The sequence below is a fragment of the Rhinolophus sinicus genome, linkage group LG04 (assembly GCF_036562045.2).
Source record: "Rhinolophus sinicus isolate RSC01 linkage group LG04, ASM3656204v1, whole genome shotgun sequence".
Lineage (NCBI taxonomy): Eukaryota > Metazoa > Chordata > Mammalia > Chiroptera > Rhinolophidae > Rhinolophus > Rhinolophus sinicus.
This window is the reverse complement of record NC_133754.1, coordinates 136,849,441-136,876,151: the sequence shown is the minus strand read 5'-3', so window position 1 is coordinate 136,876,151 and position 26,711 is coordinate 136,849,441. Positions and strand designations below refer to the sequence as shown.

General features: G+C 35.2%; 1 protein-coding gene across 6 annotated transcripts in view; it reads left to right on the top strand.

The window, feature by feature from the left end:
* The window catches only part of RIC1 (RIC1 homolog, RAB6A GEF complex partner 1), a 96,931-nt gene that overhangs the window by 11,465 nt on the left and 58,755 nt on the right, over positions 1–26,711 (top strand). For 5 of the 6 annotated variants that reach the window (XM_074330459.1, XM_019727157.2, XM_019727156.2 and 2 more), the window contains one exon: positions 15,147–15,254. The exons of the other annotated variant lie outside the window; for it this stretch is intronic. In XM_074330459.1, the coding sequence (XP_074186560.1) occupies positions 15,147–15,254 (108 nt within the window). Of the gene's footprint in view, positions 1–15,146; positions 15,255–26,711 lie in introns of those variants that run through there. 6 annotated transcript variants of the gene reach the window in all.

The window sequence follows — 26,711 nt, the reverse complement described above, 5'->3', positions numbered from 1 at the left end:
TTCATATAGTCCCATTTGTTTATTTTAGCTTTTACTTCCATTGCCTTTGGAGTCAAGTTCATAAAATGCTCTTTGAACCCAAGGTCCATAAGTTTAGTACCTATGTTTTCTTCTATGCAGTTTATTGTGTCAGGTCTTATGCTTAAGTCTTTGATCCATTTTGAATTAACTTTGGTACATGGTGACAAATAGCAGTCCAGTTTCATTCTTTTGCACGTGGCTATCCAATTCTCCCAGCACCATTTATTGAAGAGGCTGTCTTTCCTCCATTGTATGTTTTTAGCTGCTTTGTCAAAAATTATCTGTCCATATTTATGTGGTTTTATTTCTGGGTTCTCAATTCTATTCCATTGGTCTATGTGTCTGTTTTTCTGCCAATACCATGCTGTTTTGATTATTGTAGCCCTGTAGTACAAGCCAAAGTCAGGAAGTGTGATACCTCCATTATTGTTCTTTTTCCTTAAGATTGCTTTGGCTATTCGGGGTCTTTTGTGGTTCCAAACAAATCTGATGATTTTTTGTTCTATTTCTTTAAAATATGCCATTGGGATTTTGATGGGGATTGCATTGAATCTGTATATTGCTTTGGGTAATATGGCCATTTTAACTATGTTGATTCTTCCAATCCATGAGCACGGAATGTCTTTCCATTTCTTTGTGTCTTCTTCAATTTCTTTCAAAAATGTCTTATAGTTTTCAGCATATAGGTCTTTCACATCCTTGGTTAAGTTTATTCCTAGGTATTTTATTCTTTTTGCTGCAATTGCAAAAGGAATTTTATTTTGTTTTGTATTTCTATTTGTGAGATTTCATTGTTAGTATATAGGAAGGCAATGGACTTTTGTGCGTAGATTTTGTAGCCAGCAACTTTACTGTATTCGTTGATTGTTTTTAATAGCTTTTTGGTGGAGTCTTTAGGGTTTTCTATATATAGCATCATGTCATCTGCAAAGAGTGATAATTTAACTTCTTCATTCCCAATTTGGATGCCTTTTATTTCTTTCTCTTGCCTGATTGCTCTGGCAAGGACTTCCAACACTATGTTGAAAAGCAGAGGTGATAGGGGACATCCCTGTCGTGTTCCTGAACGTAGAGCAAAGGGCTTCAGTTTTCTCCATTAATTATGAGATTAGCAGAGGGCTTGTCATATATGGCCTTTATTATGTTAAGGTATTTTCCTTCTATACCCATTTTATTAAGTGTTTTAATCATAAATGGATGTTGTATCTTGTCAAATGCTTTTTCTGCATCAATTGATATAATCATATGATTTTTGTCCTTTATTTTGTTTATGTGATGTATCACATTGATGGATTTGTGATGTTGAACCATCCTTGTGCCCCGGGATGAACCCCACTTGGTCGTGATGAATAATCTTTTTAATGCATTGTTGTATTCGATTTGCTAGAATTTTATTTAGGATTTTTGCATCGGTATTCATTAGAGATATTGGTCTGTAGTTTTCTTTATTTGTGTGATCCTTACCAGGTTTTGGTATCAGGGTAATGTTGGCCTCATAGAATGAGTTAGGGAGTACTGTCTCTTCTTCAATTTTTGGAAGAGTTTGTGCAGAATTGGTATTAGATCCTCTTTGAAGGTTTGGTAGAATTCACTAGTGAAGCCATCTGGTCCCGGACTTTTGCTTTTGGGAAGGTTTTGGATGACTGATTCAATTTGGTTACTGGTGATCGGTCTGTTTAGATTTTCCAGTTCTTCATGGTTCAGCCTTGGAAGGCTATATGTTTCTAAGAACTTGTCCATTTCTTCTAGGTTGTTGAATTTGGTGGCATATAGTCCTTCATAGTATTCTTGGATGATCCTTTGTATTTCTGTGGTGTCCGTGATAACTTCCCCTTTTACGTTTCTGATTTTGTTAATCAGTGTCTTCTTCCTTTTTATCTTAGTAAGTCTAGCCAAGGGTTTGTCAATTTTGTTAATCTTTTCAAAGAACCAGCTCTTTGTCATATTAATTTTTTCTATTGTCTTTTTGTTCTCTATTTCATTTAGTTCTGCTCTAATTTTTGTTATTTCCTTTCTTCTGCTGACCTTGGGTTTTACTTGTTCTTCTTTTTCTAGTTCTTTAAGGTGTAACATGAGGTTATTTATTTGGGAGTTTTCTTGTTTCTTGAGATAGGCCTGTAATGAGATAAATTTCCCTCTTAAAACTGCTTTCGCTGCATCCCAAAAATTTTGGTAGGATGTATTTTCATTGTCATTTGTTTCTATGTATCTTTTGATCTCTCCTCTAATTTCTTCTTTGACCCAGTCCTTCTTTAAAAGTATGTTGTTTAATCTCCATGTATTTGTGTTTTTCCGCTTTCTTTTTACAGTTGATATCCAATTTCAAAGCCTTGTGATCAGAGAATATGCATGGTATGATTTCAATCTTCTTAAATTTGTTGAGACTGATTTTATGTCCCAATATATGGTCTATCCTTGAGAATGTTCCATGTACACTAGAAAAGAATGTATAGTCTGATGTTTTAGGATGAAGTGCTCTATAAATGTCAATTATGTCCATTTCATCTAATGTGTCATTTAGGGCTACTATTTCGTTATTTATTTTCTGTTTGGATGATCTATCCATAGCTGTCAATGATGTATTTAAGTCCCCTAGTATAATTGTGTTTTGGTCAATTTCTCCCTTTAGTTCTGTTAGTAGTTGCTTGGTGTATTTCGGTGCTCCCTGATTGGGGGCATAAATATTGATGACTGTTATGTCTTCTTGTTGTACAGTCCCTTCACCATTATGAAATGTCCATCTTTGTCTCTTGTTATCTTTTTCACCTTGAAGTCTGTTTCATCTGATATCATTATGGCTACACCTGATTTTCTCTGGGTACCATTTGCTTGGAGTGTCAATTTCCACCCTTTCACTTTGAGTCTATGCTTGTCCTTGTAGCTGAGATGTGTCTCTTGGAGACAGCATATGGTTGGGTTTAGTTTTTTGATTTTTTGATCCAATCTGCTACTCTGTGCCTTTTTATTGGTGAGTTCAGTCCATTTACATTTAGGGTGATTATTGATATGTGAGGATTTCCTGTCATTCTATCTTAGTTTTCTGGTAAGGTTGTGTCTCCATTGTTTCTTTGCCTTTTGTTGTTGTCTATTATTTCTGTGTGGTGGTATTCTATGATGTTTCCTCTGTTTCTTTTTTTATTTCAGTATATATTTCAATTCTGGATTTATTTTGAGTGGTTACCCTTAAGTTTATGTAAAAGAAAGTTTGATATTTAGAGTATTCCATTTTCTTCAGCACGCTTACTTTCTCCATTCCCATATTCCGGTTCAGGCCTTTACTCTCCCCCTTTTTGAGTTGTGGTTGCCACAAATTGTCCCTGTTGATGGTGGTCGAATAGCCTCCTTTAGTATTTCTTGTAGTGCAGGTCGTGTTAGAAAATTCCCTCAGCTTCTGTATGTCTGGAAAGGTCTTTATTCCTCCTTCATATCTAAAGGATATCTTTGCTGGATTTATTATTCTTGGCTCATGGTTTCTCTCTTTCAATAGTTTGAATATTTGGTTCCACTCCCTCCTGGCTTGTAGAGTTTCTGCTGAAAAATCTGATGATAATCTAATGGGCTTTCCTTTGTAAGTTACCGTCTTCTTTTCCCTGGCTGCCTTGAGGATTCTTTCTTTGTCGTTGATTTTAGACAGCTTCAATACAATGTGCCTTGGAGAAGGTCTGTTGGGATTGAGGTAACTAGGTGTTCTATTTGCTTCTTGGATTCGAGGGTCCAGTTCTGTCCACAAATTTGGGAAGTTCTCATCGACAATTTGTTTGAATATATTCTCTGTACCCTTCTCCTTCTGGTATGCCCATTATTCTTATATTGCTCTTTCTGATGGAGTCAGAAAGTTCTTGTAGAGTTCTTTCATTTCTTTTAAGTCTCAAGTCTCTTTCTTCTTCAATTTGTGTCATTTCCAGGTTTCTATCTTCGATGTCACTGATTCTTTCCTCCATCTGGTCAACTCTACTACCTAAGCTGGTTATTTCATTCTTAATTTCTTCTATTGAGTTCTTAATCTCCAGAAATTCTATTTGGTTCTTTTTAAGATTTCAATCTCTTTCGTAAAATGCTCATGCTGTTCTTTGATTGAGTTTCTGAGTTCCTTTAACTGCCTATCTGTGTTTTCTTGTATCTCGTTGAGTTTTTCAGAACTGCAATCTTGAATTCTCTGTCATTTAAGTCACATATTTCTGTATCTTTAAGTGCCTTCTCTGGAGATTTTTCACTTTCTTTCTGAGCTATCTTGTTGCCTTGGTTATTCATGGTGATTACTGGTTTACTATTTCTCTTCCTAGACATCTACAGGAGTGACTTCTGCAACAGGTTGATAGAAAGCGGTCTTTCTTTTGTTTGCCAGTACTTGTTGGTAGAATGTTTTATTATTTCTCCAACTGCAACTTATTTTTCTTCTCCCACACAGTAATGCTATGTTTTCTCTGCACTATTCCAACTTCTCACACAAAGGGGGGATTCCCTGGGAGACGGGCTTCTCCTCTGTTAATAGTTCGTCTAGGTCACAGGGCGCAGTGTCCCGGTGGGTATGCGGAGAGCTTTTGATGTTCGAAAGCTCTTCCAGCTGCTGATTCAGAGCCCATATATTTCAGCAGTTCTGTTTACTCCTGCAGGGATCCGCCCAGATAGGTGGGGTCAGGGGCGGGGTGAGTTGTGAGAGGTGGCCCAGAGCAATGGCGGCGACCACCACCACAGCCGGTCCTGCTTCCACAGCTCTCTCCCCTTTGCTGGAACTAGTTGGGCTGTGAATTTGTGTTTGCGGTCCACAGATCTCAAAACAGCAAATTTTCTGTTGTTTTGATCTGACACTGCTACTGTTTCGCTTCTAGCACCGGGCAGGTGGGGGCGGGGCGAGCTCTGGGAGGGTAGGGAGGGGGCGGCTAGTCTCAGTGCCTAAGGCTCCGTTCTCTGCTCGGCAGTGCGGGCTTAAACCACCGTTTTCAGGCTTTTTCCCTCAGTCTTTTCTCCGAGGTCTCTGCTGTGAGCGTTGGGTTCAGCCGTGTTATATGCTGTCCCCTCAGCCCTGTGGAGCCCTGGCGGAGCCCTAGCAGTCCGAGTTCTTCCCTCTCCCGCAGCTGCGGTAGTTCCGGGAAGCAGCGAGCTCGGCGCACTGAGCGAGGTCTGCGTCCTGCGCCCGCGCGGCTCCGTCTCCGCGCGCTTCTCCCTTTCCTCCTCCCTCCACTCGCGCGAATCTCCCACCTGTAGGTGATTTCAGTCGGTAGTGGGCCTCTTCGTGTTGCCTGTCTGCTGTGCAGGGAGTCCTTTGTGGAGTTTTTGTTGTTCGATTCTTTGTAAATTCCGGGGGAGCTTTACAGAGGCTCACCTCACGCCGCCATTTTTCCGGAAGTACTCTCTATTTTTTTTTTTTAATGAATCATGCTTTTTGTGTCTTATCTAAGAACTTTTGGCCAGTGCAAGGTCACAAACATTTTTCTGGTTTTCTTTTATAAGTTTTATACTTTAAGCTTTTATACGTAGATCTGTCATTCATTTTGAGTTGATTTTTATGTATGGTATGAGGTAAAGGTCTAAGTTTAGTTTTGTTTTATTTTTTACGTACAGATCCAGTTGTTTTAGCACCATTTCTTGGAAAGACTCTTCACTATTTACATCGGCATCTTTGTAAAAATTGATTGGCCATAAATATAATGGTTTATTTTTGTATTTCCTATTCTGTTCTGTTTATCAATATGCCTGTCATTATGCAAGCATTACATTGTAATTTTATAGCAAGTTTAAAAATTAGGTGGTGAAAGGTGCCAATGCAATATCTCTCCATTTATTTAGATTGTAAGAAATTTATCTTAGCAGTGTTTTGTAGTTTTTAACGTACAGGCATTTTTTCACTTTTGTTAAATTTATTGCTAAATATTTTATTTATCTTTTAAGATGCTATTTGAGTATAATTGTTCATTTCATTTTTAGACTGTTACTGGTATACATTATAGATGTAAAATTGATTTTTGTATATTGCTGTCCTGCAACATTACAGAAACTTGTTTATTCTGGTAGTTTTTTGTAGTTAGCAAAAGTAAATAAATTCAGTATTCCAGGACACAAAATTAACACACCAAATCCCTATTTTCTGTGTTGCCGTACATTATAAGGAAATAGCTCATAGACTTCTTTAGATATACATGTATTTAAAAACAGAAGCAGTGCTATCATGAGTAAAATTGCCTTCTAGAAAAGATTTTTTTCAGAGTCAATTATTAATTGGGGGCCTTTAACCATGTTGATTTCTGCTATTTACAGAGTAGCATTTATTAACATCTGTGCAAACTAAGTCACTAGAGGTGAGACTGAAGACTCCTGGTTGTCTGCTTTACATAAAAATTTAGCAGTTTCATAAGCCCACATTACTGTATGCTATTCTTTTGTTTCTGTGTGGGTGCAAGCAGAGTAAAAACCTCAGCTTTGGTATGCTTTCTGACTCCCAAATTAGAGAAGTTACTCATTTTTAGAAATGAAAAGCTTATAAATATATAAATATTGGGATATTTAGAAATGAAAAATTAGTAAATACTAAAACATTTAGTAAATACTAAAAATTAGTAAATACTAAAACAATCAATTTTGGTGATTAAATATTGTCACTTTGTTCAACTCTTATTACCTATTATTCAATAGACAAGTTATTAATGTTGACTATGGCAATAGAAACTTTTTTAAAAGCCCTTTTTCTGATTGAATTAGTTACTGTTGTCTCATGTTACCAACATTAAAAAATAATCTTTTAAACAAGTCAAATAAACAGGTCAAAGATATCAAAATCATCAAAAATAAATGTAAAGAAACAATTTACTCTAACGTGTATCTTACGTGTATGTATTTTAGTTGCTAAGCAAATTACAACCGTTTTTGTCTTTCTCTCCTTCTTACCTTCTGTCATAGTTCAGGTTTCTCAGAGGCTTTCACCACAGATTCTAAATAAGTCTCCCTAAGTATGTTTTTCTTCCTTTAATGAGTTCTTCAAAAGACCATTCAAAATAACATATTTTATACTTTTCAAACAGATTTTCTGAAATATAACTGACATATATGGTACATGTTCACAGTATAAATTTGATTAGGTTTGACCTGTATACACCCATCAAACCACCGTAGTAGTGATAATGAACATACCCGTTCCCCCCATGTGTTCCTTCTTGCCTCGTTGTAGTTGCTTCCCAGTGCCCTTGTATCTCTAGGCACTCATCTGCTTGTTTCCTCTCGCTGTAGATTGGTTTGCGTTTTCTAGAATTTTGCATAAATAGAATTGTATAGTATTATATTTGTTTTTTGTTGTGCATCTTTCACTTAACATAGTTATAAATAGAAAATTAACATTGGTACAATATTAACTAAAGTACAGAAAATTTCTCAGATTTTTGTAGTGATGTTCTTTTTCTCTTCTAGTTATTTTAGTCTCTTCCATTCTGTAACAGTGCCTCCAGTTTTTCTTGTCTTTTATGGCCTTGATCCTTTTGAAGAGTACTGATCAGTTATTTTGTAGAATCTATCAGCTTGGGTTTATTTGATTATCTTGTGAATGGAATGCGCTTATATATTTTTGACAAAAATACCACAAAAATGTTGTGTCCTCGAGTGTATCACATCAAAGAGTTCATGATGTTCATATATATTATTATTGGTGATGTTTACCTTGGTTACTTGGTTAGTTGATGTCTGGCAGGTTTCTCCACTGTGAAGTTACTGTCTTTCTTTTACAGTTAAAAAGTAAATTGGGGCAGATACTGTGCATAACCTGTTTCTCCTGAAACTTTTACTCACTGATTTTAGCATTCAACACTCCGTCTTGTCTGCAGCTACATTATTATTAATAAGTGGTGTTCACCTAATGATTCTCTATGTCCCTTTTTTCTTCTACATTTATTAATTGAAATTTAATGTAAGGAAGAGCTGTCCTTTCGTCTTTCCAGCTACTTATGTCAGTATGGTTTCATAGCTACTTATATGTTAAAATCCAATACTGTTGTTACTTTTTCAGAATTTTTTACCTACTTTTAAAATTTGGTGGTTTATTTTCTTTCTAAGTTTTAAGAATTCCTTGTATGTTCTAGATACACATCACTGATGCAAATACAAAAGATTTGCAAATATTTCTTTCCAGTCTGTCGCATATCTTTCTATTCATTTTTAGCAGTGTCTTTTGAAGACAAATGCTTAATTTTATAAGGACTAATATATCAGTTTTAATTATTTTTCCTTTGGGAATCATGATTTTTTTTCTTTTCTGTCTAAGAAACCTTTGTCTAACCTAAGGACACAAAAGATTCTCTCCTATATTCCTGAACTTTTATGGATCAGGTTTTACATACAGGCCTATAATACCTTGTGAATTAATATTTTTATATGGCACAAAGTATGGATCAATGTTATTTTTCTTCATATTGTTTCAGCACCTTTTGTTGAAAAGTAACCCTCTCTCCATTGAGTTGGCTTTGTCCCTTCCATTTGACTTCTGTATTTCCACACTCTATTCTGTTTGTCTTGATGCCAATACCACACTGTCTTGATTACTGTAACTTTACTAACTTTATAATAATTCTTATAGTAAGGTATTGTAAGTCCTCCAACTGTGTTCTTTTAAAAAGTTGTTTTGCTATTCTAATTTCCCTTCAGACCCAGGTTTTTTTCCTAGATTGTTATAATAAATTCCTAATGGTATCCCTAGTTATATTTTTCTTTTCTTCATCAATTGCAAATACTGTCCAAGGTACTTAAAAAAAAAAAAAGTGCAAAACCTTTATTGATAATACTATAACTAATCTTTAAAGAAACTACCCCTGATCAAGTTTTGGTGTAATACCAAAGAATATTTATCATTATTATAAAAGTCCAACTGTAAAGCTGTGTAAGACTGGATTTCCTTCATACATTTGATTAAAACAGCATGTCACAATAGACTTAATGTAGAAGTAGACCTAAGAATCCAGCTATAGTCTATTATACTAGACTTTAAAGAGATGTGTAGAATAAGTCTACTGCCTCACTATTTTTCTCTTCCTGTTTTAGAAATATAATTATTTAAACATGTTATTTAGGTAAACATGCAAAAGGTTTTTTCTAAATTTTACTGTGATACAAACACTTAACGTGAATTTGCCTTCCTTAAATTTTAGGTGTACAGTACACTACTGTTAACTATAGGTACAATGTTGTACAGCAGGTCTGTAGAATTTATTCATCTTGCTTAACTGAAACTTTATGCCCATTGATTAGCAACTCCCCATTTACCTCTCCCCCCGGTTCCTGGCAACCACCATTTCACTCTTCGATACTGTGAATTTGACTGTTTTAGATACCTCATGTAAGTGGAATCATGTATTATTTGTCCTTGTATAAATGGCTTATTTCACTTAGTAAATGTCCTGAAGGTTCATCCATGTGGTGTTAGAGTGCAGTATTAACTTCTTTTTTTAAAGCTGAATAGTAAGTATTCTGTTGTATGAATATATCACGTTTTCTTTACCTGTTCACTGACCATGGACATTTGGGTTGTTGCCATATTTTGGTCATTGTGAATAGTCCTGTAATTAATATGAAAGTGCTAATATCTCTTCCAGATCCTTATTTCCTTATTTCAATTCTTTGGATGAATACTCAAAAGTAGGATTGCTGGGTTATATGGTAGTTCTATTTTTTATATTTTGAGGAACCTCTTGTTTTCCATATTGGCTGCACCATGTTACATTTCCAGCAACAGTGTGCAAGGGTTCCAAATTCTCCACATCCTCACCGACAGTTGTTGTCTTTTGGTTTTTTGATAATGACCACCTCATAGGTGTGAGGTGACATCTCGTTGTGGGGTTTTTTTGTTTGTTTTTTAAATGGTTTTAGGCAACTTTATTATTTATTTATTTATTATTGGGGAACAGTGTGTTTCTCCAGGGCCCATTAGCTCCAAGTCAAGTCGTTGTCCTTCAGTCTAATTGTGGAGAGTGCAGCTCAGCCATTTTCAATCTTGGTTGCAGAGGGCACAGCCCACCATCCCATGCGGGAATTGAATCAGCAACCTTGTTGTTAAGAGCTCGTGCTCTAACCAGCTGAGCCATCCAGCTGCCCTCATTGTGGTTTTGATTTCCATTTCTGTGGTGATTAGTGACATTGAGCATTTTTTCGTATACCTGTCAGCCATTTGTATGTCTTTGGAGAAATGTCTATTTAAGTCTTTAGCCTGTTTTGTAATCAATTATTAGTTTTATTGCTATTGAGTTATATGAGTTCCTTATATACTTTAGAAATTAATCCCTTATCAAATACATGGTTTGCATATTTTCTACCATCCTGTAGTTTGGCCTTTTCAATCTGTCGATATTTATTTTGCTATGCAGTTTTCAGTTTGATGTAGTTCCACGGTCTGTTTTCTTTGTGGTTACCATGGGGCTTACATAAAATTTAGTTTGTAACTCTATTTTAACCTGAAAACAACTTCAGTTAAACAGCATACAAACACTCAACACTCTTACTTCCCTTCCCCACACTTCATTATTGTCACAATTTACACACATAAATTGTGCATCTATGAACGTTTTTAGGTATAGTTATTTTAACACTTTTGTCGTTTAACTTTTATGCTAGAATTAAAAGGGAATTACCTACCACCTTTACAGTATTACAGTATTCTATATTTGTCTGTGTATTTACCTATACTAACCAATTTTATACATTTTTATACTATTGTGTTGCTGTGTAGTGACCTTTCATTTCAATGTAAAGAGTTTCCTTTAGAATTTCTGGTAAGTAGGTTTAGTGGTAATGAACTTCCTCAGCTTTTGTTTGTTTGGGAAAGGCTTTATCTTTCCTTTTTGAAGGACAGTTTTGCCAGATACAATATTCTTGGTTGGCAACCTTTTTCTTTCAGCAGTTTAAATAGATCACCCCAGTCCTTTCTGGGCTTACAGATTTCTGCTGAGAAATCCACTTAATAGAATTATGGTGGTTCCCTTGTACCTGACAAGTTTCTTTTTTCTTCCACTTTCAGAATATTCTCTTTGCTTTTCCTTTTGACAGTTTGATTATAATTTCTTTCAGTGTGGATTCTTTGAGTTTCTTTTCTTTGAGGTCTTTAGGCTTCTTGGATCCAGATGTCCATTTCCTTCTTCAGATTTGGGGAGTTTTCAGCCATTATTTCTTTGAATGAGCTTTCTGGTCATTTCCCTCTTCTCTTCTGTGTGTATATTGGTCTGCTTATTGTTGTCTCATAGTCCCTTAATTTTTCTTAACGCTTTTTTTTTATTATTATTATTCCCTCTTGCATGACTTTTAGTGACCTTCTTAGAGTTTGCTGATTCTTTCTTCTGCTTGATCTAATCTCTTGTTGAACTCCTTTAGTGAATTTTTTTCAGTTATTCTTTAGCTCCATGATTTCTGTTTGGTACTTTTAAAATATTTTTTGTAGTTTTGTTGAAAGTCTCACGTTCATCCATTGTCTCTCCTGACCAATGGTGTGAGCATCTTTCTGATGGTTATTTTTAATTATCTCTCTGGTAAATCATACTTGTTTTATTAGGGTCTGTTTCTGGAGATTTGTTTCCCCTGTTTGGGAATATTTGCTTGTTTCTTCATGTTCATTAACTCTCTGTGTTGGTAACTGTGAATTAGAGAAAGCAACTACCACTTCCAGTCTGGATGGACTGGCCTCAGATATTAGAAGATCCCCACCAGTCAGTCCAGCCAGATATATCTGGTGGTCTCTCAAACTTCATGCTAGTCCAACGTTTTCCTTGTTTTTTTGCAGCCCCTAGGTGTCTAAGGTAGGCCGGATTCCCTCAGTGCACTTCAACAAGTGAGACTGAAGTAGTTCATCAAGCAGCTTCTTAAAAAGTTGGACCCAGCTCTTTCCCTCCCTAGGGATAAGCTGGAAACTTGGTGTTTTCGTCCACTTTCTCTGTGCTGGGCCAGAGGTGGGGCTATAGCAACTGCCAACCCAAACCTCTCTCTCTCTTTTCACTAGCTCCCAGGTGGCTAGATTATGTTAGGTCTCATCAATGTCCCATAAAAAGCAAGACAGAATGCCCCCTGTGGGCAGTCCTGAGAAAAGTTTGGGTATTGGAGGTGTGGACTGACTTCTTCCCGCCCCACAGATAAGTTGGGAGCTGGGATTGATTGTCCACTTTCTCTGTGTGTGCTAAGCCAGGGGGAGGGGCTATGGCAACTGCCTGCCTAAATCTCTGTTTCTATTCTCTAGCCCCTAGTCAGCTAGATTTTCTAGACCCCCCCCCCCCCGAGCTCTGAGACTGGCAAGACAAGCCATTCCTTTGGGTAGCCCCCATAAAAGTTGGTGCATTAGACACATGGACCAACTCTTTTCCCAGGAAAAAGCTGTGAGCTGGAATTTTTCCTCTGTTCGCTCTGTGCTGAGCTGTGGGGAGGAAATATAGCGACTACCAGTCCAGGGACTGTCTCTATTCTCCCCTCATGGTGAGATTATGCTGGTTCTGTCAGTCTTCCAAGACTGGCAAGAAAGAAGCCCGTACCCTGGGGAACTTCTGTGGAAAGGTTGAGGCATTGGACATGCAGAACCACCTCTTTTCCTCCTCAAAGACTAGCTGGGTACTGGAGGATTTCATCCTGATTTTATGGCTTTATGTTGGCGGTAAGAATTTTGACGAGAGGATGTCCTCAATTTTCCTACCATCTTTGATGAGTCTAATTTCATGTTCATCCATCATTCAGGTGCCTTTGAATTAGTTTCTGGATTACTCCCAAACAAGATTTTTTTTTTCTTCCATGAATTGTTGCTGAATGTATGTGTTCGGGGGGTGGTGGGTAACACGTCTTCCTATTCTGCCGTCTTGCTGATGTCACTACTTCCAAGGTACTTGTTTTTAACTTTTAATTGATAACATGAAGTATACAACTCATGTTTAGCAGTTTGGAGCATTTTTAGCTCCTTAGAAACATTTGTATTTCACTTTTAGAGATTAAAGAAAGCTTTTAAGGGGATGGCCTATGTAAATTTGGAAAACAGTGCTTTAAGTGGTTATTCTAAGGATGAAGTAAAAGAAGCTATCCATAAAAACTGTATTCTAGCTGGTAAATTAGTTTTTTATAGGGATATAGTTAGCAGTTCCAAACTCTTCTATGTATATAGTAGGATTGAACAAAGAACTGAATTAATTATATGAAATGATAGCCAGGTTTCTCACTGTCAGAAAAAAGTTAACAAGTAATGGAGAAGGCTGTTAACTAGAGTGAACCAGCTAGAATTCATATTTGAATGAATTGAAAAGAAATACATAGAGATAGGTGTGTATATATGGGTTAGTATTGCTCAGAGGACCTACAAGCAGTGACACCCCTCTAGCATCTTGTTTCCAGATCTTGTTTTTCTAAATACTAGATTTTCAAATACTAGATTCTGTAATAAAAATAGACAGGAGTCCCTGGAAAAATAGCTGATTCTAGGGCAAGGGGAGAGAAAGTACTAGAAGATGATCCCGTGGACCTTCTTGTAGTGCCAGAAAGTGGATGTCCAGTATTCTAGCACTATTGATTGAAAAGACCATCTATTTTTTCATTGTGTTGCCTTTGTTTGTTTCTTAAAGGTCAGTTGATTATATTTATGTGGGTATATTTCTGAGCTCTCTACTATTCCATTGATCTGTTTTCTATTCTTTTGCCAATACCACTCTCTCTTCATTATTGTGTCTTTATAATAAGTCTTGAAATTGGGTAATATCAGTCCTCCGACTGAGTTCTTCAATGCTGAGTTGGCCATTCTGGATATTTTGCCTCTATATATGAACTTTAGAATCAATCTGCTGATATTTCTAAAATAATTTGCTGTGATTTTGGTTGGGATTGTGTTGAATCTGTAGAACAAGTTGGGAAGAACTGACATCTTGACAGTGTTGAGTCTTCCCATTTTATGAACTTGGAATATCTTTCTATTTATTTAGTTCTTTTTTTATTTTGTTCATCAAAATTTTGTAGTTTCCTTCATATAGATCTTCTATGCATTTTGTTAGATTTATACCTAAATTTTATTTTTTTTGTTGCTGATGCATATGGTATTGTGTTTTTAATTTCATCTTCCACTTGTTCATTGCTAGTATATAGGAAAGCAATTGATTTTTATATATTAACATTGTATGCTGCAGCCTTATTATAATCAGTAATTTCCATACGTTTTTTTTAGTTAGGTCTTTCATATTTTCTATGTAGGCATTCATGTCATCTATGAATAAAGATAGTTGTATTTCTTTCTTCCCAATGTATATATCTTTTATTTCCTTTTCTTGTCTTATTGCATTAGCTAGGATTTTTAGTATGATTTTTAAAAATAGTGGTGAGAGAGAATGACCTTAACTTGTTCTGATCTTAGGAGGAAGGCTATTTTCTTAACCAGTGAGTATATTAGCTGTAGGTTTCTTGTAGATGTTTTTCTCAGGTTGAGAAAGTTCCCCTCTATTCCTAGTTTGCTGAGAGTTTTATTTGCTGAGAATTATTATGAATAGGTGTTGGATTTTGTCAAATAATTTTTTGCATCTATTGATAGGATGATGTGATTTTTTTTTTTTTTTTTAGCGTGTTGATGTGATGGATTACATTAATTTGAATGTTAATCCAGACTTGCATGCTTAGAATAAATCCCACTTGGTTGTGTTGTATAATTTTTTTAATACATTATTCGATTAATTTACTAATTTTTTTGAGAATTTTTGCGCCTATGTTCATGAGAGATTGCACTGTTTTATTGTAATGTCTTTGTCTGGTTTTAGTATTCAGGTGACGCTGGCTTCATAGAAAGAGTTACGGGGTATTCTCTCTGCTTCTATCTTCTGGAAGATACTGTAGAGAATTTGTATAATTTCTTCCTTATTTGTTTGGTAGACTTCATCAGTGAACCCATCTGGGCCACTTTCTGTTTTTTGATAGATATTAATTATTGATTCAATTTCTTTAATAGATGTAGGCCTATTCAGGCTATCTTTCTTTTTGGTTCTTTTTAGTTGATTTGCTTGGACCAATTAAACCTGATAATGTAATATTAGATTGTTATTTTTTATTACATTTTTAGAATTATTGAAATAGTTTCTCAGTACTCCAAGATAAGTTACCTTAAATTTGTATATATTCTTATGAGATACTAATAAAACACAACTGTTTCCTTCCAGCCTAGTGTGTTAATTGTAACCTACAAGGAACCTCCAAAATCATCATCTCAGTTTGGATCCTACAAGCAAGCTGAATGGAGGCCAGATAGTACAATGATAGCTGTGTCAGTAAGTAGATTTTTCAACTTAAATTTCATTTAAACTTGTTCTCTTAGATGACTTCCTTTCAGTCTTTCACACCCATTAGCATTTATCTTTGGTGATGGGAATTGCTGTACTAAATCTTCTATTCAGGTTATTCCTACCATATCTTTCTTGATTCTTTCTCCCATTTCTAAATGTAGTGCCTATATATCCTTTCCTGTTTATTCTTCTCATTTTCCTGTTTTGTCTTTGAATTCATTCTAATCTAGATTTTTTAAACCTTTCTTCTATATTCACACTGTCCTCCCGAATTTATATTTTAAGTCTTTTCCTCCATTCCTAAGGATGTCTCACAAAAGTGGTAAACTTTATATGTTTATGTCATACTGACTTCTCATCTGCATTGGGATCTATTTCTGCATTTCTTTTGTGTCCCATTAATATGCTTAGATCAGGTTAATTTTACCTTTTCAATTTATGTTTTGTCACTGTCATTTCTTGAACTGTCATCACCTAATTTGAATTAGCAATAATATACATGGTTAACATTTATTGAGCACCTCCTACCTAAATACTTTTATAACCAGTTTACGTGGATCATCTCATTTAATCTTTAAAGCGACACTTTGAAGTAGATACTATTATCCTTCATAGTAGATGAGTATATTGAGGCTCTGAGAAATTAAGTTTTATCCAAAGTCACACAGATAGTTCATATTAAAGAGAAAGGATTTAAACTTGGTTACTTAGATTCTACTTACTGTACTCTTAATTAACTACTACATTAACTTATCTCTCTGTTTTCTGTCCTTTTCTAGTCCATCCTATATAATGCTGACTGGTTAATCATCTGAAAATGCTCCACATGGTCAAAAATATTGAGTAGTTTCTCACTTCCCACAGCAGGAGTCTTGCAGACCAACTATATACCAGATCTACTCTGCTGCCTGTTTGTGTATGGACCATGAACTGAGAATAGTCTTACATATTTAAGTGATTGAAAAAAATCAAAGAGAAACATTTTTGACACTTGAAAATTGTACGAACTTTAGATTTCATTGTCTACAAATAACTTTTTGGAGCATGAAAATGCTAATTTATGTACATATTATATGTGGCAACTTTCAAGCTGCAACAGCTGGCTTGAGTAGTCCTGCCAGTGACCATATGTGGCACTTCCACTCTTTGTTCTCCTGCTCAGTACAATATAAATTAGAATAACATTTATAAATTCAGTGTTTTAAGTGTCGTGTCTCCATACCATGACATTTTACATTATTATTATTACTAGTGCATACCTATTAGGTCAAAAGAACAAAAGAAGAGAATCATAGACTTTGCATATCATGCACATTGGAATGTGGGTTATTTTATTATTGATGGCAAAATATTGTGTTTAATATGCAATGACACTATAGCGAAACCAAAAGAATACAATATAAGTTGACGTTGTTCAGCTTAGTACTTACTTAGTTAAGTACTCATCACTATTCCCAACTCACTGAAATTAGTAGTTGAAAAAATTAGAAAATTTAAAGAGAATATGTCATCATACTAGAATTTCTTCACAAAAATAATAATGAAAATGAAGGTATAACCAAAGTAAGTTTGCTTGGTTCTTGATGAATTGGCAAATGTTACGTACAGTGTTACTCAGGTTTTTATTTGAATAATGAATGCAGTGTGTTAAATGACTGAGAATTACTTTGTATGAATGTTATGGAATGTGTGGAACAACTTCAGGTGAAAAAATTTTCAAAGAAGTTGAGAAAACACTAATTTGGTATAACCTGAAGTAGAATCCACTAAGGTGTGTTTTAACTGATGATGGTAAAAACATGTGGAACAGGAAAAGGCTTATTTATTATTTAGTTGGACAAATTTACAAAGCTTGTGCACATGTAAGCGTTTAAAGTCCATGGTTACTTTAAGTTTTTTTCAGAAATAGAAGCTGAATATCCTGACTTGCCCAAACCCACAGCTATTTGATGGCCTAGCAGTCAGTGATAAAGGTTTATTGTGAATTTTTTTAACTCGGAGCTGAGATAGAAAATTTTTTAACTTGAAGAACCACCTTCAGCCACTGAATGACTTTGGAAGATAGCTTTTGCTGCATACTTGGTATTGTTGCCTAATGAATTCATTCCAAAACTACAAAGCAAAACAGTGCTTATATGTGACATTTATATATGGTAAAGTCATTTTGATGACAACTAACGTTTAAATCACAAGTGATGCCAGGATGCTTTTTATATTTGCATTGCTGTAAAAATTTAAGACAAATGATATACGATCTCTATTTCCAACGAAATTAGCAGTACATATATTTTCTGAGCTCAAACCATACCATTTTTCAGACCTTGATGCAATTGCAAAGAAAGTTTCCGTATTTCAAAACCCATATTAATTGTGCAGATGAGGAATGTTCCACCCAATCTTCACTTAGAAGTGACTAATCTACAATGTAAGGCCATATTAAAAGGCAAATGTCAGGAGAAGAATCTAGTAGACTTTTATAATTGCCTACCAAATGCTACAGATAGTCAATTAAAATTATATGCTCATGGATTAGTATCAGTATTTGGCAGTACTTGTGTGAAATGGCATTTTCAAATATGAGGTTTGTAAAATCTCATTATGGACCAGTATTAATAGAGGAAACTTTGCAATCCATTTTGATGATAGGGAACACCAACTAGAAACCCCAATTAAGTAAAAATGTTATCCCCTTAAAAAAAAATTCATTCTCTCTAGTGGATGGATAGTACAAAGAAAAATTGTACTCCATTATTATTATATTTAGAATTTTGTAACGATGAAATTTATGAAAATTGGTTTTCTCTGTATTATTCCTTTTTATTTTTCTGTATTTCTGATGTTTTGACTTCTTGGGGCCTTGCTGACCCTAGAGAGACTGCCCATCCTATTGCTAACCAGTTCCTAGGGATAGTAAAGGACTCAACCTGCTAGTGTACCTTTCATAAGGAAACCAATCCATAACCTAAACCCCCAGCCACTTCTTTCATGGAGCTCTTACACTTTGGGCTACTATTCCTCTGCTCTAATCATCTCAGGGCCAGGTACCAGATAACTAGAGACAGCCCCTACACCCCAGTAATGGGGAACCAGATTATTAGCCTTCTTTTTAGATCAGAAATAATTTCACATTAATTTATTAACCTCTATGCAGTCTATTAAATATTGAGAAAAAAAGACGTTAGAAGAAATTATTCCTGTCCTAAAGTTGGGAAGATAAAATGCATATAGAGAGGGTCCCCAAAAAATGTATACACATTTTAAGAAAGGAAAAAACTAATAAAATTACACTGATGGTAACCACTTTGAGCACCTCGTGTAATTGCAGAAGTCAACCGTGACTTGTGTTAATCTTTTGTTATCAGTATATATTGAGTATTACAATTTTAATACAGCCTTTTCTTTTCTTAAAACGTGTATACATTTTTTTGGCACCCTCTGTATAAGAGAAGATAACAAAACCAGTTTACTGTTTTGACTATTGAAAATCTGATATTTTTTTCACCTAGTTATTGTGTATAGTCTTTTTCTAGAACTTTGTGGAGATGTCATGATGAATATAATTTTAGCTATTGTTGCCTGGCTCATATTAAATACACTGATTAAATGCTGACTGGTTTCAAATGAGTTAATTCATCTCTATTTGTATAATTTAAAATGTGAAATAATGTTTTAGCTGATATGAATTTTAATATACATAGGCTCATAAATGAACTTTATGAAAAATAGATGTGTTTTAAGAACAGTTTTATGTTCTCAGCAAAATTGAGGGGACGTTATAGAGATTTCCCTTCCACTCCCATCCCCAACATGTGCGTAGCCTCCCCCATTATCAACACAACCCATCAGAGTGGTAACATTTGTTAACAATTGGTGAACCTACATCCACACATCTTTGTCACCCAGAGTTCACAATTTACATTACGGTGTTGTTAGATCACTCTTGGTGTTGTACATTCTGTGGGTTTCGACAAATTTATGACATGGTTCCACCATTATAGTATATACAGAGTACTTTCACTGTGCTCTGCCTATTTATTTCTTCCTCTCCATAACCCCTGACAACAATGATCTTTTTTATTGTCTTCATAGTTTTGCCTTTTCCCGAATGTCATATAATTGGAATTAACACAATATGTAGGCTTTTCAGATTGGCTTCTTTCACTTAGTAATAGCATTTAAGATTCCTCCATGTCTTTTCATGACTTGCTAGCTCGTTTCTTTTTAGCATTGAGTAATATTCTTTTGTCTGGATGTACCACAGTTTATTGATCCATTCATCTACTGAGGAACATCTTGGTTGCTTCCAAGCTTTGGCAGTTATGAATAAAGCTATAAACATCCGTGCGCAGGTTTTTGTGTGTGGACATAAGGCTTCAAACCTTTGGACAAATACCAATAAGCACGATTGCTTGATCTTATGGTAAGATTATGTTTAGTTTTGAAAGAAACTCTTCCAAAGTGGCTATACCATTTTGTATTCCTAGCAGCAGTGAGTTCATGTTGTTCCACATATGCGTCAGCATTTGGTGTTGTCAGTGTTGGGATTTTGGCCATTCTAATAGGTGTATGGTGGTATCTTGTTTTAATTTGCATTTTCCTGATGACGTATGTTGTGGAGCAGCTTTTCATAGTCTTATTTGCCATTCGTATATCTTTGATGAAGTATCTGTTAGTCTTTGGACCATTTTTTAGTTGGCTTGCTTGTTTTCTTGTTGTTGAATTTTAAGATTCTTTGTTTATTTTGGAAAGCTGTCCTTTATCAGATACGTCTTTTGCAAATATTTTCTCCCAGTCTGTGGTTTGTCTGTTCATTCTTTGAACAGATTTTTTCACAGAGCAAAAGTTTTTATTTTAATGAAGTCCAGCTTATCAGTTCTTTCTTTCATGGATCATGCTTTTGGTGTTATTTCTGAAAGTCATCACTAAACCGAAGGTCATCTAGATTTTCTGTTATGTTATCTTCTGGGAGTTTTAAAGTTATGAGAATTGGATTTTTTTTTAAGTTTTAATTTTTAAGTTATAAGGGTGATATATGATTGATGAAGAAAACCTGAGAAACACAGAAACAAAAAATTACTAGTAATTCCACCATTCACAGATAATCATTAATTTTTATTTATGTTCTTACATATTTTTCATGGATATTTGTAGATGCTCTTACACTTAATAGCACATGGATTTTGAAAGGCTATTGAAGTCTATTTGTTTTTAAATCCAAAGTAATAATTACTTTAAGTTACTGCTAATGTCGCTTGTTGATGGGGAGCAGATTTGATAAATCTCTGAGTTTCATAAGTAGAGGATTATCTGAAACAGTCTTTTGTCTTTATAGAAAGCAGGTATAAAGTATCATAATCTGCTTTTTTGACATATTATATCATGGACATTGTCTCACTTCAGCATTTTTCTGTCATTCTGGTTTTGAATATCTGCATGAGATTCTTACAGATGAGTGTATTTTTAAATTGATAACTAGATACAGGAATTTTCATCATTTTCACACAAGATTGGGAACTTACACATTACTCTGCAATTTTGTTTTTTCATGTAGTATATATTAAGACTGTACTTCCAGATTAATATATATTTCTAACTTACTAAATTTAGTCTTTGTATAATATCCCATAGTATAGAAGTTTCTTATTTACTTTTTTTTTTTCCCTTGATGGACCTTTGGCAACTACAAACAGTGTTACAGTGTACCTTATTATACATCTGTCCTTTGTATCGGTGCATTCATTTCTTTAGGGCACTTTACCTTATGTAGGATTGCTGTCTCAAAGTGTTTATGTGTATGCTTCTTAATAAATATTGGCAAATTATTTTTCAGTAAAATTATATCATTTCCAAAGTTATTCCTACGCATTCTTAAGATTCTTATTTGCCTGCATTTATGCCTGTATTAGATTGATGAAAAATGGTTTTGTCATTTTAATTTGTGTTTGTGTCATTGCTAGTGAGGTTTGGCATCTTCATGTTTATTGGCTCTTTGCAGTTCTTCTGCAAGTTGCTGTGTTTGTCCATTTTTCCAACCAAGTTCCATGTCATTTTTCTTCACTGTAGCTCCAATGCAAAGAGCATTTTCTGCAAATGGTAGGCATTCACATATTAAATGAAATAAGTAACCTATGAACATACCATTCATTATGGTAAAGGATCTCCTGTCTAGGTATAGGATTCTTAGACCGAGATTCTTTTTTTCCCCTGGCCATGAGATACTGTTCTAATGCCCTTTGGTTTCTAGTGTTAATAATGAGAAGTCTAGCGCTAATCTGATTCCTTCACTGGCAACCTCTTCTTTTTCTTTGATTTTTCTTTTTATTATTGAAATTTAATCATTTCTGCTTATTATCTCTAGATATGTATGTTTTCATTAAATAGTCTCCCACTGTCCCTGTATACTCCCCACCACCATTTAAACCCAAATCTCAGCCCTTTCAATACAAAGACTGAAGTGTTTCTGCAGCTAGGGAGTTTATTTCCTGTTACTTTCTAAATAATAGAAGAATAGAACAAGACTTGTCCTGTATTCTTTTTTGTTGTTTCACTCATTATTTGCAAACCTCCTGAATTTGTCCTCCAAATCTCTTTTATTTATCTCCTGAAAGTCCTAAATTTTTTTCCTTAGGGTACTTGCACTCTTCTTTCATCTCTGGGGCTCACTAGTAGGATCCATATATTTTAGCTGTTTAGTTTGATCTCTCATTATAAAATTACTGAGCTTCCATATAAGTGGTATTTTTCTTTGTTGTGTTCTGTTAGCCACCCTTAGAGGTCAGGCTTTCATGTGGGTCTCTGGCAATGCAAATCAGCAGATGTTAGCTAAAACAGCAATTTGCCAAGGCAGACAGCTCACAAACTCTTGTCCTCGGTTTAAGCTTAGGGTGAGTCTCTAACTCTCAGGTGTTTTCTCCAAGTGGAAGGACCTTAAGCTGAAGGCTTCTCCAGACCATGAGGTCTGGGAGCAATTCAATTCACCACTACAACCTCTACTCTAAACTTGCTGAAGTCATCACTGTCACGTGGGCAGCTCTGTCAATGTCCATTTCTGGAATCAGTCGCATTCAGCCCTTTTCTGAGGGGAGCCATGGGCTTCTGCTTTGTAAACTTACTTAGGGAACTGTGAAATCCCAGGTCTTGGCCCAGAGCCTCAAGGAGTGGCGAAGTAAAACTTCCCCTCTGCTGGGTCCCTCAGCACCTGTTCTCCTCCAAGGTCTTGATGACTGACAGCATCCCCCAGACTCATCCAGCACATGTTTTTATTTTTATTTGTTGGTAATTGTATTCTGAGAAGGAGAAGGTTTGGCATGTGGGCTCAGTCTTTCCATCTTACCAGAACCCAGAAGCTAACTTAAAGTAAGCCATTTCTACCCATTCAACTTTTTACTTGCCTCTGCCTTCAAAGGAGGTTGTTTTTTGTTTTCATTTCTTACATTATAATGTAGACTAATATATATGGAAATAATTTGGAAGGATCACTGATAATTTTTGTATTACCTGTTCAGGAAGGCAGTCACTCCTTTCAAATAACCATTTATACCAAAAGGTGCATTTTAAAATAACGGTAAGGAATTGTATATTATGGAATGGTTACTGGATTAGTGAACTTTCTTGGTAACCAAAGCTTTGGACTGTGAAGCTTTACTAATTTTGATGGTCCTTTTCCTCAAATGTATTGTACATTTTCTTAGCCTCTTACATGAAATATATTGATTATGAATTAACTATTTACTTGAGGATTCAGAGTCACGGCAGTAAATGTTGGGGGTGTCTACTGTGTGCTAGGCACTATTGTAAGTGCTTTATGTGTATTAAAATTAATTTATTCTTCATAACAGTCCTCTAGATGTAAGTTATTTTATTATTCCAGTCATACAGTTGAGCAGAGGTGTAGAGAGAGGTTAAGTAACCTGCCCAAGATTACATAGATACTATGTACCTAAGATCACATTGTTGATCTTAGGTACAGAATTCTAATCCATGCAGCCTGGTTCCAGAGTTTTAAGTTCTTAATAATTCTGCTTTTCACTGTTAGCATGGTTGTTTAATCCTACTCGCTATTCTGGAATAAAGCTGAATCTAAGAGATGCTTCGAAACTTGCTTTTATAAAAAGTCATTGATAGAAGGAATGTGTAGGCAAGGATATACAATTGTATGACCTGTAGAAATACAGCATAACTCTTCCCGCAAATTAAGTCAAAAGCAAAGCAGCTATCCCCATGTAATGTCTTACTGTGTGACCCCCCCACCCCCACCCAGGTGTCCTCATTGTGTGCTCTGACAGGTCAGTTATAACCAAAGTTGTATTTCTGTGTCACTAACAGAATCACAGTCACCTGCTTATCAACTTGGACCTTAAAAAGAAACCTCACTGACACTGTTTTTTAATGGGATATAGGGGGAAAAAATCCTTTACCATTTTAAGAATTGGTTCATAGTATTTGGGAGAATGTTTTCTCTGCATATCAGAAGTAGAATATCATTTTTGTAGATAGGATACCAGGCCATAATTATCCCTAAAGTTTTTCTAAACTTTAGACAATGAATAGATATCCAGGCACAAGGAGCATTAACATGAATTTTAACTACTGTCTCATTTCTAGGACTATATCATTGTATTTAGGTATATGTTTAAGTATTTTTATTGTAATATTGCTTATAATAGGGAAAAAAAACTCTGGAGTCCTTTGATTCTGCATTCCCATCTCATTACCAATATGTTGCAAAGTCCTGGCTCTAGTTTATTGCTGTCCTTTTCCTCTTATTCTCATTGCCATTCCCTTAGTACAGGCCTTTTATATATTTTGTCTAGATAGCCTAGAACACAAAACTTTTAGCTATATTTTTTCTCCACTTGAAATGCATCTCAGTTATGCATAGCTAAGACCTAGCTCTTGTGTTATTCTTATTTCCAAACCTTTCATTGGCTTCCTATTGTATATAAAATGTGTTTCAAGCTGCTCAGCCTAGTAGTATCCAGGGCGTCCTGGGATCTGGTGCCACCCTGCTGTTCCAACGCTATTTTCCACTGCTGCCTTGTAATCCTTTCACACCCAGCGAAATGGAAATACAGTCTGTCCTGCCACAACCTTAGAGTTACTGTAACTGGAATTAGGACATAATGTATTTGGGAATAAGGGAAAAGTGTCAGTTTGATTTAGAATTCCTGTTGTTTGATTGTGATGTTCTCCCTCCCGGCATGTTAATGTATTGAATCGCCTTACGACAGCCAAAAGCAGAGTGTTCTAACACAGTGGAAGATAGCAAGTTACAGAGGAATGCAGTACTGCACATCACACCCACTCGTCCCATTGTTTCAGTTCATCTTGGTGTGTCCAAACCCTGTTTTAGAAGTGTTTATTTTTTTTATATATTTTTTTTAAATAATGGAATGTGTTTTTTATTTTTGGTATTTTTGATTTTTTTTTTAATTTATTGGGGTGACAATTGTTAGTAAAATTACATAGATTTCAGGTGTACAATTCTGTATTACATCATCTATAAATCCCATTGTGTGTTCACCACCCAGAGTCAGTTCTCCTTCCATCACTATATATATGATCCCTCTTACCCTCATCTCCTACCCCCCACCCCCCTTTAGTGGTTACCAGAGGGTAAGAAGTGTTTATTTTGTGATTCTTCTGGCTCTCTGAATTTTGCTCTTGTCTCCATAACTTTGCATCCTTAAACCTTTCCTTTTTGTTAGGATTGCTGTTTTTCACATTTATTATTTATTCAATCATTATCTTCAAATCTTAGTGGCTTGAAAAAACAAAACACACAATATTTGTGTACTCTCATTTGTGTACTCTCATTAGTGTACTCTCTGTGATTTGCCCTGGGTTTGGCCAAACAGTTTTTCTTCTGTTCTCACTTGCAATCACTGATGTTGCCACTGTCATCTGACGGCCCCACTGGTGCTGGGCAGTCCAAGATGCCCTTGGTCACATAGCTGGAGCTGTCCACTTTGGTTTTCTTTGTGACCTCTTATTCTCCATCAGCTGGATGAGGCCTTTTTGTATGATGGTATAAGCTTTTCAAGAGAGCAAAAGTTTCTTCTATAAGTCCAGCCATGTTTTGATATATAATAAACTGCAAATATTTGAAGTATACCATCTGATAAGTTTTGAAACCATTGCTGCAATCAAGATGGTGAACAGATGCATCATCCCCACAAGTTTCCTTGTGCTCTTTTTTTAATTCCTCCCTCCTGCTATGGTCCATCTTCTCCCTCTAAAACCAACCACTGATTTACATTCTGTACTACAGGTTAGGTTGCACTTTCTAGAGTTTTATATAAATGGAGTCATACAGTATGTACTCTTATTTCTGGTTTCTTTCACTCGGCATAATTATTTTGAGTTTTATGCATACTGTCATGAATCAGTAGTCATTCTGAGTAGTATTCCATCTTACAAGTGATTTATCCAATCATTTGTCAAGGACATTTGAGATGCTACTTTTTAAGGGTGATTATTTATTACCAAAACTTTTAAGATTGTTCTAAGGCAGGAGGTCTGTGTATGAAAATATAAATGACATATGTCATTGGGATCTGGAAATATGTAGCATACATGCAAAGCCATAGATACTCAGTAAATTTAGTTGATATCGACATAGTTAAGTGGAGCCATTATTTGTAATTTCATCTAGTATAGTGTGTATATAAAATTTCTAAATGCTGGTGCAAAATGATACTATATTTTTCCTGGCATTATAGTCTTCTAAGCACTTACTAAAATTCCAAGTATATTATTAGCATTTGATACTCTGAAATGTTGAACTTTTGACCTTGAGTGACTGATACACCAGACAGCGTTTGTATGTTATTCGCCTAAGTACTAGAACATATTATTTTACTTTTCTAACCTATATAACAGTAGAGTTTACAAGTTTTAAATAGTCACTAACCTGCATAGGGGTCATGATGTCTGTGAAACTTGATATGGCTTGATGTGAATTCATTTTCCTTTTGATCCCATATTCTCCACATTAGAAGAATATAAAATTGCACGTGAAGAATTAGAATAATCATCTTACTTGAAGGAATCTTAGCCGTTTTTCTTTTGTATGTCAATATGTTAAACTAGAGTTTTGGGATACATTGTGAAATAGTAAAGTTTACAGTTAAAAAAGAAAAAACTGGCTTTGCTAAAGAAATTGAGTGTTTTCTCTGGCATTCCTTTAAGTAAAAAACAGAAAGCCAATACTGGGAATAAATTTGAAACCTTGAATAGTCTTTTTTTTTTTTTTTCAGTTTTCTTTGGTTCTACTTTGGGCAAAAACCCACCTGCTTCTAAAATGATAAGAATTCAGTATTAGTATAAAGTAGTTTGGGCAAAATATTTGTCACTTCACTCTGTTATGCGTGAAAATGTTTGGTTAGGAATAGGTAAATATTTTCTATATTTATATAAATGTAAAATGGTTGTTTGAGCTTC